The sequence below is a fragment of the Rhincodon typus genome, chromosome 4, assembly GCF_021869965.1.
Source record: "Rhincodon typus isolate 14 chromosome 4, sRhiTyp1.1, whole genome shotgun sequence".
Classification (NCBI taxonomy): domain Eukaryota; kingdom Metazoa; phylum Chordata; class Chondrichthyes; order Orectolobiformes; family Rhincodontidae; genus Rhincodon; species Rhincodon typus.
Window position 1 is genome coordinate 24,764,371 of NC_063335.1, and position 14,075 is coordinate 24,778,445.

The 14,075-nt window shown below is 42.1% G+C and overlaps 1 protein-coding gene across 1 annotated transcript in view; it reads left to right on the forward strand.

The window, feature by feature from the left end:
* Positions 1-13,178, forward strand: part of stau2 (staufen double-stranded RNA binding protein 2) — a 263,804-nt gene extending 250,626 nt beyond the window's left edge. The window contains exon 16 of the mRNA XM_048595666.1: positions 12,048-13,178. Within this exon, the coding sequence (XP_048451623.1) occupies positions 12,048-12,180 (133 nt within the window). The 3' untranslated portion in view covers positions 12,181-13,178. The remainder of the gene's footprint in view (positions 1-12,047) is intronic.
* The last annotated feature ends 897 nt before the right edge of the window (positions 13,179-14,075 follow it).

A 14,075-nucleotide genomic window follows, 5' to 3' on the forward strand; every position in this document is an offset into this window, starting at 1 on the left:
ACCTTGTTAAAACAAAATTCACTTTGTTTCAATGTCCATACTTGGCTATCTTTCTGTTTCTTGACCTAAACTCATTTGTATGTCTGTCCATCCAGCCAATTCTTTCTTACGCTAGTGTGACTGTCTTTGGGATGATTTTAATGTAGCTGACCCAGCAAGAATCTGGTGTTTTTAGGTCAGCCATCAATTTATATCCAGCTCAATTTTCTTTTCCTAGGCAGCCAACAATGTGCTGTTCCCAATGCTGTAAATGGAACTGTGCACCTGTCTTTTTTTTAGTTGGTTCCTGCAGTACAAGGCACACAAGACTATAGGCCAAGTGCTGGAAAATGGGATTAGAATAGTTAAGTGGTTGCTTGTGACTGGCGCAGAATCGATGAGCCAAATGGCCTCTTTCTGTGCTGTAGACCTCAATGTCATTATAATTAAAATTCGAATTGCCAGTAGCATGCATGAAATAAATGGGTAACTTAGCAGCAGAGCACGGTTTTCATTGGTGTCAGTTGACAATGCTGCAGCTATGGATAAGCTGTAAAAGAGCTTGCTGGCTAAACAGGAAAGTGCAACATCATGGCCATTAATTTCCTCCATGACTGCATTACTATCACAGTAAGACTTATTAAGCTGAATTTTCCCAGTTCCTGAATGATGTGCACAATGGCAAATGAGTTCGGAAAATTTGGCAAGTGCAGAAGAGTGAGATTCTCGACATCAAAAAAGAAGTCCAATTCAATATTTTGCACAGCAAGTTGACTATCCTGCCAGTGAATGGCAAGAGGATATTTTTGTCCATTTGCAAGTCATTCGTAGTTAATGTCATTGCATTGATGTTCAGTTTCCTATTTTCCCACATGCCAGAGAGAAACTGGATGGCATCATTTCCCAACATGTAAGTCAGAGTGGGTACTTGGCCCCTCCAGCCCACCACTTGCTCCTCCAGGCCTCCAACTCAGACAGCAGACCCCAACATCTCAGGTTATGGTCCATGAACAATGGCCGCCTGAGCATGTCGTTGATCATTACAGAGATCATAGTTCTCTCTGTGAAGCAAAAGTAATCACAGGTAACCTTAAAAGTCTTGCCTGTAGGCCACAAATCACAAAGACATTTCAAGATTCCATAGACTGCGCAATGACATGAAGGTGATTTCTTCACATCTTGTACAGTGAATATTTTCCAACAAGCTGTTATATGCAGTGCTGTTTTCTCGGGGCATGGATATCAATAATTCTACTGCACTTACAGTCCCCCGTCCTCACTGTATTTGTGCAGTGTGGCTTGTGCTGTATACTTTAACACGGGGACCTTATTCTGAAGTCCATGTCGAGGTATTGTGTGGCATTCTTTGTTGGAGAAGTCTGTATCCCATTGTCTGGAGGCTTATGCTAAACTGTCATTTGTATGCAATATGCATGCTGACTGCTGACATTACAAAGAACCTGCTCAGAGATAGTAAGAACTGCCGATGGTGGAGTCAGAGATAACACAGTGTGGAGCTGGAGGAACACAGCAGGCCAGGCAGCATCAGAGGAGCAGGAAACAGGTAAGATCCACATTTAGGCCATTGGGCTGTAGGCTACCAAGGCAGAATATGAGATGCTGCTCCTCCAGTTTCTGGGTGGCGTCATTGTGACACTGGAGGAGGCCCAAGATGGACATGTCACCCAGGAAGTGTTGTCGTTTGTTGCGAACAGAGCACAAGTGCTCTACAAAGCGGTCTCAACCCTCTGCTTGGTCTCACCGATGTAGAGGAGGCCACATTGGGAGCAGCAGGTACAATAGACCACATTAGCGGATGTGCAGGTGAACTTCTGTTGGATGTGGAAGGTTTGTTTGGTGCCTTGAATGGAGGTGAGGTGGGGAGGTGTAGGGGCAGTTTTAGTACTTCCTGTGGTTGCAGGGAAAGGTGGTGGGGCTAGTGGAGAGTGTGGACGAGGGAGTTGCAAAGAGAGCAGTCCATACAGAAGACAGATAGGGGTGGGGAGGGAAATATATCCTTCGTTGTGAGGTCAGATTGCAGGTGGCGGAAGTGGCAGAGAATGATACGTTGGATACAGAGTTTAGTGGAGTGATATGTGAGGACGAGGGGAATTCTGTCTTTGTTTTTATTGGGGGGAGGGAATGTGAGGGCAGAGGTGCGGGAAATGCAAGAGATGCGGTCAAGAGCATTTTTGACCACCGAAGGGGGATGTTGCAGTCCTTGAAATAAGAGTACATCTGGGATGTTCGGGAGTGGAATGCCCCATCTTGGGAGCAGACACAGCAAACGCAGAGGAATTATGAGTAGGGGATCGCATTCTTACAGGAAGGTGGGTGAGAGGAGGAGAAGTCTAGGTAACTGTGGGATTCAGTGGGCTTGAAATAGATGTCAGTTTTGAGGCAGTCACCAGAGATGGAGACAGAGAGGTCCAGGAAGGAGAGGGAGGTATCGAAGATGGTCCAGGTGAACTTGAGGTTGGGGTGAAAGGTGTTAGTAAAGTTGATGAACTGTTCAAGCTCCTCATAGGAACATGAGGCGGCACCGATATAGCCATCGATGTAGGAGAGGAAGAGGTGGGGAATAGTGCCAGTGTAGCAGTGGAAGAAGGACTGTTCCACGTATCTTATGAAGGGGCAGGCATAGCTCGGGCCCATGCAGGTTCCCATGGCCACCCCCTTAGTCTGTAGGAAGTGGGAGGAGTTGAAAGAGAAGTTGTTAGGGGTAAGGGTGAGTTTGGTTAAACAGGGTGTCAGTGGAGGGGTACTGGTTGGGCCTGCGAGAGAGGAAGAAGTGGAGAGCCTTCAGGCTGTCCAACTCCCACAGTCACCTAGACTACATCTCCTGTCACCCACCTTCCTGCAAGAATGCGATCCCCTACTCCCAATTCCTCCACCTCTGCTGCATCTGCTCCCAAGATGGGGCATTCCACTCCCGAACATCCCAGATGTCCTGTTATTTCAAGGACTGCAACTTCCCCCCCCCCTTTGGTGGTCGAAAATGCTCTCGACCGCATCTCTTGCATTTCCCGCACTTCTGCTATCACATCCCCTCCCCTCAACAAAAACAAAGACAGAATTCCCCTTGTCCTCACATATCACCCCATTAAACTCTGTATCCAATGTATCATTCTGCGCCACTTCCGCCACCTGCAATCCGACCCCACAACCAAAGATATATTTCCCTCCCCACCCCTATCTGCCTTCCATAGGGACCGCTGTCTCCGCGACTCCCTCGTCCGCTCCACACTCCCCACTAGCCCCACCGCCCCTGACACCTCTCCCTGCAACCGCAGGAAGTGCTACACCTCCCCCCTCACCTCCATTCAAGACACCAAACAAACCTTCCACATCAGACAGAAGTTCACCTTCACAACCTTCAAAGTGGTCAATTGCATCTGCTGCTCCCGATGTGGCCTCCTCTACATTGGTGAGACCAAGCGGAGGCTCAGAGACTGCTTTGTAGAGCAGCTGCGCTCTGTTCGCGACAAGCAACAACACCTTCTGGTTGTGAACCATTTCAACTCCCCCTCCCACTCCCTGGGTGACATGTCCATCCTAGGCCTCCTCCAGTGTCACAATGATGCCACCTGGAAACTGGAGGAGCAGCACCTCATATTCTGCCTTGGGAGCCTACAACCCAATGGTCTCAAGTGGACTTTACCAGTTTGAAAATCTCCCCACCCCCGGCCTCATCCCATGACCGACCCTCCCTCTCATCCCTGCCTCCTTGACCTGACACAACCTGTCCATCTTCTCTCTCGCCTATCCTCTCCTCCCACCTCACTGACCAATCCCCACCATTCCCTACCTGCACTCATCTATCACCATCCCACCTACTTTCCCCAGCCCCACTCCTCCTCCCTCTATTTATTTCTGAGGTCCCTTCCCTCTCCCCCATTTTTGAAGAAGGGTCCTGACTCGAAACGTCAACTAAGAATCTTCTATGTTTGTTTCTGGTTTTTCCCACTATTATGCCTCTCTGAAAATCAAGCCCTGCTATTCCCAGTCATCACAAAAGTTAAAGTTTTTTTAAAAAATGTAGAATTCCCCCAAATACCTGTATTTTAGTCCCAGGCTGACAGAAAGCACAGACTAGGGTTCTGTAGTTAACAAGAATTGCTATTTATTTTAGCCATAGGTAAACAATTATGAACCAATGTCTTATAACTCTGCTATATAAAACTCCAATGCACACATGCATGCACTACCTTAAGGAGGGATTGGCCGTCCTATCGCCTTTTCTGTCAAGGTGACAGCTGCACAAAATTTTTATGCAACTGGTTGCATAAAGATCCACTGGGCTCTTGTGTGGGACCTTTCAATCCTCAGCCCAAGGCTGTTAAAGATACCATCTCTGCCAGATCACACTGCTTTATCTTCCTCCCCCAGGTCATTGAGTTGTACAGCTTGAAACAGATCCATTGGTCCAACTTGTCTGTGCCAACCAGATACTTTAGATAAATCTAGTCCCATTTGCTAGCATTTGGCCCATATCCCTGTAAACCCTTCCTATTCATATACCCATCCAGATGCCTTTTAAATGTTGTAATTGTACCACCCTCCACCACTTCCTCTGGCAGCTCATTCCATATATACACCACCCTCTGTGTGGAAAATGTTGCTCCTTAAGTCCCTTTAAGTCTTTCCCCTCTCACCTTAAACCTATGCCCTCTAGTTTTGGACTCCCTTACCCTGTGGAAAAGACCTTGTCTATTTATCCTGTAAATACCCCTAATGATTTTATAAACCTCCGTAAGGTCACCCCCTCAGCCTTCAGGGAAAATAGCCCCAGTCTATTCAGCCTGTCCCTATAGCTCAAACCCTCCAACCCTAGCGACATCCTTGTAAATCTTTTCTGAGCCCTTTCAAGTTTCACAACATCCTTCCTATAGAAGGGTGACCAGAATTGCATACAGTATTCTAAAAGCGGCCTAACCAATGTCCTGTACAGCTGCAACATGACCTCTCAACTCCTATACTCAGTTCACTGTCCAATAAGGGTAAGCATACCAAATGCCATCTTCACTGTCCTATCTGTCTACGACTCCACTTTCAAGGAACTATGAACCTGCACTCTAAGGTCTCTTTGTTCAGCAACACTCCCCAGGACTTTACCATTAAGTGTCTAAGTCCTGCCCTGATTTGCCTTTCCAAAATGCAGCACCTCACATTTATCTAAATTAAACTCCATCTGCCATTCCTTGGCCTATTGGCCCATCTGATCAAGATCCTGTTGTACTCTGAAGTGACCTTCTTCCCTGTCAACTACACGTCTAATTTTGGTGTCATGTGCAACCCTTACTAACCATACGTCCTATGTTCACATCCAAATCATTTATATAAATGATGAAAAAAAGCGGACCTAGCACTGATCCTTGTGGCACACCACTGGTCACAGGCCTCCAGTCTAAAAAGCAACCCTCCATCACCATCTTCTGTCTTCTACCTTTGAGCCAGTTCCATATCCAAATGGCTAGTCCTCCCTGTATTCCATGTGATCCAACCTTGCTAACCAGTCTATCATGAGGAACCTTGTCAGACATGTTACTGAAGTCCATATAGATCACATCCACTGCTCTGCTGTCATCAGTCTTCTTTGATACTTCTTCAAAAAGCTCAATCAAGTTAGTGAGACATGATTTCCCAAGCACAAAGCCATGTTGACTATTCCTAATCAGTCCTTGCCGTTCCAAATACACAAGTAAATCCTGGCCCTCAGGATTCCCTCCAACAACTTGCCCACCACCAATGTCAGGCTTACTGGTCTGTAGATCCCTGCCTTTTCCTTACCATCTTTCTTAAATAGTGGCATCACTTTAACCAACCTCCAGTCTTCCGGCGTAGGCTACTATAAATTGTACATGTCTTGTTAAGAGGGCCATTTCGTAACACAGCAGATTTTTTTCACTACGCCTTAGAAGTGTACATCCAGTACCCTGGGAGTTGCTGTGATGCCTATGCCCTTGAGAAGTCTCATGTTCCTCATTTGTTTCAAGGTTCTGATGCCATACAAGAATGGTTACTGGGAGACTAGGGCTACCATCTGCAAGTATGGTTGATGACTCCATTACATAACCCTCCTGAACCCCCTGGCAAAGGCTGAGCATAGATACAATGCAGCTCATTCTTCAACTGAGGCTGTCATGGAGTTGATGACAGGCCTGCTAAAAATTGGATCTGTCTTGGGGTGGTAGCGGAAGGAGAGAAAGAGAGAGTGGAAAGATGGGAGAAAGGGAGAGGGAGACAGCTTCCAGATATGAGTGTGCCACAAAATTCTAGCATGCTGTGCTCTGCACACCTGGAGGAGGTAAAGAGGGGATCTGATGGACGCTAAAGAGCTGGGAGAGCAGCAGCCATCTTTCAAGGAGGAAGATGAGGATGATGAGCAGGAGGAACATCATGTTCAGCATACCAAGGTGTAGAGCTGGATGAACACAGCAGGCCAAGCAGCATCAGAGGAGCAGGAAGGCTCTGATGCTGCTTGGCCTGCTGTGTTCATCCAGCTCCACACCTTGGTATCTCAGGTTCTCCAGCATCTGCAGTTCCTACTATCTCTGAATCATGTTCAGCATGATAGAGTGGTGTTGCAGTAGGTGTGACATGCCACACTGGATGTTAATTCACATGCAGTTCCAATAATGTGAGCTGAATGCAGTGATCATCTATTGACGGTAAAATTGTTACTCAAATGGTAAGTGGTCCCTGCTTGCTCACAGAAGTAAATGCAGCTTTATTTTGTTTGTTTGTTTTTCCTTCACTTTTGCTGTTGTTCAATAAAAGTTTACATTTTCAACTATTTGAAAGCCTTCCATCATACAATGTTCCTTCATTGAGCAATGAGGAGATGTGCTATAATGGGCATTACGGAAAGAGTAGTACTCTCTTATACAGTGTTCTAGGATGGTATGGCACTAAGGGCAGGTAACCTGTGTAGCCTGATTCTAGTAGTTACTAGATAGCTACAATGTCAGTCGATCAGACAGGTAATGATATAAACTAACCGTACATTTACTTGTGGTTTAGCTTGTGTGTGCAATGAAGTGTCATCCTCAGAAACATTTCATTCCCCGGTACTAAATGCGCTGTGACAGGCAACTCTTGGCGCTTGATCTGGTGCATGGCTGGGCTTTAATATGGCACCAGTGGTTGGAACCCAATGGCAGGTCATGGCTGTGGTATTTCCACCGTTGCTGAGCGCATAATAGCAATAGGAGTATGGTACGAACATAATGAGGTGAGCACTGGAGCATTGTGTGAGATAACTTGCTACAGCTCATGAGAAACCCTCCACCAAACTTCCCAAAATTGATACTTGGCTAATTTTTTGATAAAATTCAGCTCGGTGAAACCAAAAAATTGGCATGGGTGTGCTCTTCAAATTTATATTTTACTTGTAAATATTTCATATTTACATTACTTTCACTTCATTAATGAGTGTATTGTAATTATTTATTGAGACTAGCTTAGTCAGAGATCTGAGTGTACTGGCTCACCTCTTGGTTGGTTACACTAGACTTAAGCACGTTTCCTTTTGTTCTTGTCAGTGTCCAGTGTCCTGCACACCTTCTGTGTGACGTGGCTGAACTTGCAGGGTCAGCTAGCCCATCATTCAATGCGTTGTAAAGGTCATTGTCCAACATCACTCTCAGCAAGCAGCAATTAAAATGTTGTATGTAATCTGAAAGCCTCAAAAGGACTCTGCCAGCCATTACCCTGCATTAAATATTCGTTTCAACAGCGCTGACATCATTCTTTCAGTCCCGTATTTTCTTATTTGATTTACTGTCCCCACGTTACCCAGACCCTTCCAACTTTACTCCTTGATGCCCTGGCCCAAGCCCTTTGTCCCTCCTGGATCCTTTTCCACTGCTCCTTGCCCCAGACTCCACTACACACCATGCCCTCTAATGCCACCACTGACTCACCTTTGCAGGTCCTACACCTCCATTCAAGCTGCCATTCTCCATCTCCCCTCCATTGTGCTGTACATTTAAAGAAGGAAAACTGCTTATTTACACACAACTGCACAAACCTGACTGTTGCAGGTCACCTTTAAATAATCATGTTATGAGATTTTCGTGCGACACTGAAGGATGTAATTAAAAGAAAATCTTACGTTAATAAGTACTTATAGCAGGCAAATGTATTACCAGAGTTAACCTGGTACAGCTCTGTGTAACTTTTGATACATCATAAATAGACCATTCACTTTATCAGTCAAATCCTGTCCAATTATGTCATCCCACAAGCCACATTTCTTGCTCTTGACGGCTCCACAAAATCTCCCGAAATGAGTGGCTCTAGAACTTATATTTTTGTGACTGGGTTTTGCAGTAATAAATGTTTGCAGTGTTTCAAATCTGTGTGAAAGGTATTGTATTAGCAGAGGGACCATCAGCAGCTGTTACTTATTGTAGGTTTAAAATATATACTTTGGAACTGACTTGAAACTTAAAGGTTATGAGTAAAACAAGTGATTTATCAAAATACAGAAATCACTGCTTCTTTTAGAACACACTATGATAACTTTTTATTTTCCTTAAGTAGTACTATTTTGAAAAAAAGGTCCAAGACCACTTAAAATACTTTGCCGAGAAAATTTGCATATAAGACATTAAATAGAATGTCTCCAGTGAGACAGCAAAGTTCAGTCAGAATTTCTGGCTTGCAATATTTAGGCTAGAGCAGTGTGTGCCTGCCTTGCCCCACTCAACAAAACAGCAAGGATTTATTGTTCTGGAAGAACTTCCTATTACAGAATTCACTTGTTTTTGATATTCATTGAAGTGCATAGTGTCCTGTAAGTTGATTAAGATATGCCATGAGGGTTCTTACAGGCAGACACATGCCGGGTGCCAATGTCTGGCATCATAGGATGCATGTAGCTAGTACCCATGGACTGTGCCTTGAGATTTTGGTGTTTGATGCCCAAAATGGAGCTCCTTTGCAGCAAACAACAAGCTGAAGTCGCCAATTACCCTCTCTAATTTCCATGTCGAGAATACTCATGCAGCTTGTTAGTCACACCTGGTAAAATGAGTATTAAATGAAGTGAGTTGCCATGTTAATAAGCCATTTATCAAGCAATAATCCCCCTTAATTGGCAACACGTTTTTGCCAAATGAGGAACTCCTGTCATCATTCTGGAAATGCATAAAAGATGAGGTGGGATGCTCCCAACATCGAGATAGGTCTTGGCAGACTTCTCACCCAATTCTGCCACAAATTTTGCCATAGCCCATTTTGCTGAGGAACCCATAGGATTCTGCTTATGATTTCTGCTTCCGTGTTACCAGTAATCATTTTTATTCATCCTTGGCTTAATTGTATCCATCTGTCCTGCAACAGTCCTTATTACTTTAAGAGTATCGCTGGTGGATCATTTTTACACCATAATGTCACTATTTAATTTATACTGTAAATGTTCCCAACGAATTCTGCTCCTTCCCAAAGCATGAAAATAATCCACTGGGAGATGGTCCTCATTTCCTGTTTTAGTTTTAATCCATTGTTCTTTTGAGTTTTTCTATTGAATCTACATTTCCCACCTTTTCAGGCAGCACATTCCAGGTCACAACTCACCATGTTTTTAAAAAAGTATCATCACATCACTTTCTGTTCTTTTGCTGGTCACTTTAAATCTGTGTCTTCTGATTACCAACCTTTCCACCAGTGAAAATAGTCTAGGAACTGGATTGGACCATTCAGTCTCTTGAGCCTGGTCTTGAGCTTCTAACAAAACTATTGTGACTTTGAAATCTGTCAGTCTCCTTTTAGCTCTTTCTCTGTTCTAAAAAGTACAATTCCAGCTTCTCTAGTCTTTCCATATCTGTTAAACCTGTTATAAAAAATGAAAGTCGTTATTATGCTGTTACGTGCCCTGCCAACAGGAAAGCTTGCATGAAAAACTCCACGTCGTAACAAGCCGATAGCTCTATCAGAATCTGCAGTTTGAAGTCTCTCTGACGAGACTCCCAGACAATGTTAGTTACCATTACCATAATGACAATACTTGGTTTGCTAAATGTATAGTTCTGACCTTCTGGTGCAAAGACATTTCTGTCTGACAATTATTTATTTATCTTTTCTATACCTGTAAAGTTTCAAATAGGTGTCTTTTATTATGTGCTCGAATCTCTGGAGTGAGACTTGAACCTACAATCTTCTGACTTGGAGACAAATTTGTAACTGAGTTAACACCCAAACCCTTCCTTCAAATGCTTCAACATCAGACAATTTATGCAGATCTTTATTCTTCTGTTATATGCAAATGTTCCAGAAAATAGATGCCCCATAATTTCTATCCAATTATTTTCATCTTGGTTGTTTTATTTTTAAATTAATTTTATTTAGATGACTTTTCAATTTGCTTTTTTCTTCAAAGGAGGACCATGGATCCTCTTCTAATGTGGCATTGCTTTCCTTTGTTAGTGAAGCTTTCCAAGGCCTAGGAGAGTGGGACTGATCCAGAGAATCTTTGTTGTTCCTTTGTTTACATTTATCTGAAGCTTATTCTGATGGTGCGGCCCCTTAAACATTTATAATGTCCTTTTAATTTACCTGGTTCAAGTTTAAACATTATGCTGTTCCAGGATTTTGGTGTGAGAATCTATCCTGGTGGATTAATATAACTTACATTTAATTTTTTTTTGGTCTGTTTACAATTTTCATAAATTCCAAAGAAGTTTGTGATCTCCTTAATCTGCCTCTGCCAGTATTGAATTATTTGACATCTATTGGCTCAATGCCTGCAAGTATTTTTGAAAAAGTTCAGATAATTGCTTTCAGATCCCAACCCAAAAGACAATAGGCACAGTAGTAGAAGTGGACTGAGCCAGGACATTATGCAATTAGAATTACCTTATTGAGAAATCAATTGGAAAATAAAATTGAAAAACTCAAAATCTGGATTGCTTCAGATCTAAACTTTTACAGTGAGAAATGTTATTTCTAATTGTCATATTCCACAAAATTTTCTGTGTAGAGATAATTAGAACTTAAATGTTTTCTACAGTCTATCTAAGATTTCAGCATATTCTGCTATCTGCAGCTGAGTCCCAGGACAATAAGGCAGAATCAATCTGAAATATTAACATACCAGGAAAATATTGAAAATAAGTTAAGGTGGCCCTGTTGCTTTTACCCAAAGCTAAAAATAACACAGACCCATGATTGTTTTGCAAATAGCATCACAAAATATTCATTTGTGTGCTTTACTTTCAAAAGACTTTTTTCGCTTTTGTGTAAAAGCAATAACATCCAGATAATATTAAATGACCAACTTCACAATAACACATATGAATGTGTTATTTGAATTCCTTCCAATTAATCTATGCTATCTTCTAAAAATTTGACTTATACTGCAGCTCCAGAAGGCATTTGGAGCATTGCTACTTGGGCCTAGACTGTGAATGTTGTGAAGTTTTTTTGACCATGGCAGACGTCAAAGCCAAGACGACCTTTGCTTTTCTACATAATGCACAGTTGTTATTTCAGAATCCCAGCCCAAATGTATAATTTCATTCAAAAGCTACTACATTCCAGATGCTGGAAATCTGAAATGCAGGCAGAAAATGTTCAAAATACTCAGTAGATCAGACACTTTGGTAATTAACTTTTTAAAACAATAGTATAGTAATTTCATGCTGCAATTATAGATTCACTGTTATAACTCCCTTAACTAGTGCAGGTGTAGATTTCACCAGCCTCCTATGTGCTGAAACATCTCGTAGTCTACTGTTTGCTAATGTATGCTTGCAGCATGAGAGCTACCTGATGACAACTCAGAAAGTTAAGTAATCTTAAAAATGTCTGCTCATTCTGGAAGTGATTTTATTGAATTTCAAAGCACTTGGCAAACACTAGTTCAATGTGTCAAAACATCTCATATGATAGTATTTCTTTCCGCTCATTTACTGTAATGAATATATTTATGTCGTTATGGTCCACTATTTTGTAATTGTGTTCTCTTTTTATACTGACAGTGTTGTAAATTGTAATCAATTTAAATATATTGATATTGTGTGCCTCAGGTTTTTGTACTAATTTAGATCCATTCATCTTTACAGACAAGTCAAACATCTGGCACAGAAAGCGGATCATAAACAGACTAGCTCAGGCACCACAGCTCAGGACTGCAAGGATTCAAAGGCTGTCGTCAAGGAGCCTGTAGCACCCACGGCTGCCACTGTGTCCTTATAAACCTGTCAACACGCGATAGGGTGTATGTGTATGAAGAAATGACCAATACCATTATATGAATTTATGTGAAGACAACACTAACAGATTGCAAGTGAAAAAAAATGCATGGTGCAATTAATTTGCAAGGGAAATGAGCAGACTGTATCGATTCCCTTTTGCAATGAAAAATAAATACTTGTGTTGGTTGCCTGTTAGCAGTAGATTTGCGCTCATCCTCTGAGCTCATATATCAATTTTTAGTGGAAAGTGATTTTTTAAAAAAGTTGATAAGATAAATATACTTCAGCACCATTGGCTATAAATACTTCACCATTGTTTCAGTAACAACCAATTTTTCTTACTGTAGCTTGAGTTTCAGCTTTTTATGATGCTTGAGTAAAGTTAACCAATGGCAGTGCCGTGAGAGTTGTAGTTGTTGTCTTCATATATAGTCATTTAGCTTATCTTTTTATGCTGATATAAGCATTTGTCATACTATATGCATATATATGATAAAGATATACAGACTGCTACTCAAGAGTTGTATGCAAAGGTAAAAACGGAATCATAAAGAAAAATGCTTATTGATACATGAACTGATGTTAGCACTGATCAGTAGAGGTTATAAGATTATACTCCAGGAAAGCAGTTATGGTGTTTGATTTTCATTACTGTTACAGAGGTTTAAGGTGTCTTACCTAGCAGTAACATTTTGTATCCTTTGCTCATCTGTTCTGTGAAGCACATCTACACCCATTCTGTGTGTTGTACAACCTACCATGTGCATCAACTGAGTGTTTTTAATAACTGCATTCGGACCTGGATAAACAAAGTAATCTTAGTAGAAAGGTCCACGTATACTGTAAAAAAATCTCACAGTGATATATTTAAAATATGCTGGTTATGAGTAATCTGTGATAATTGGGCAGAAGGTGTCAATCTTGGTTGAATTTTTATATGGATTAGTTTTGAATCAATGATTGGTCAAATGCAGTAAAACCACATCAGTTCATGTGTAATTTTGTCTACTGTCTTTATTTAAATACAGTTTTTTAAATGCAATATGGCTTTCTAAGGGTGTCAACCTTAAAGGTATTAACCTTGAAGATAGTAATCTTTCATACTAGATGAATGGAATTTAATCAAGGTGACGGGGATCTCACTCACCTTGGGTAAGGCCCATCATATTAAGTACCTATCACACAGCTAAGTGGCCACTATTAGGCCTTTCTTGGGATTAAGGATCACTGGGTGTAAATACTGGGCCCTGAGAGCGGCCAGCCAATCCAAAGTCAACAGCTGTCCATTTCAGGCGATGTCATTGGGAGTAGTGCTACCTTCCAGCTATTGACCCACCAGAGACCATGTTTCAAGAAGGACCGAGTTCACCCACAAGTGAGGACAGAATGGGAATTACTGGGTGGAGGTTGTAAGAGATTGAGGAAATAAGATTGGAAGTAAGGGCCGGGATTAGCTTTTAGTGGCTTTTGATCATACAGAAGCTGCTGGGTTTGCTTTTCTCGATTCTGGCAAATACCAGCGGTAGCAAAATGAGGCTGTGAAGTTGGCATTAATTGCATGCATTAGCCAACAGTAGAGTGGAATTCCTGTTCACCAATGAAGCCTATCTTGTGCCAATAATGGTGGTTTGTTCTATTTGGAACAGGTAGCCCATAGCTTATTTGAGTGATTTGGATAAATACATCCAATTCCAGTCAGAGAAGCCCACAGACATAAGAGGGGAGAACATAAGAAGTAGGAGCAGTGATAGTTCTTGTATGAAGTCATCTTATAAGAAGCCCAGAAAGCAAACACTGTTGTGTTTCCTTGCTGAGAGGGGGTGGGGAAGATCCACCACACTACATTCAAATATAGTCAATGCGTGATCAATAGACCTGACATGAGCAGACAGCCTT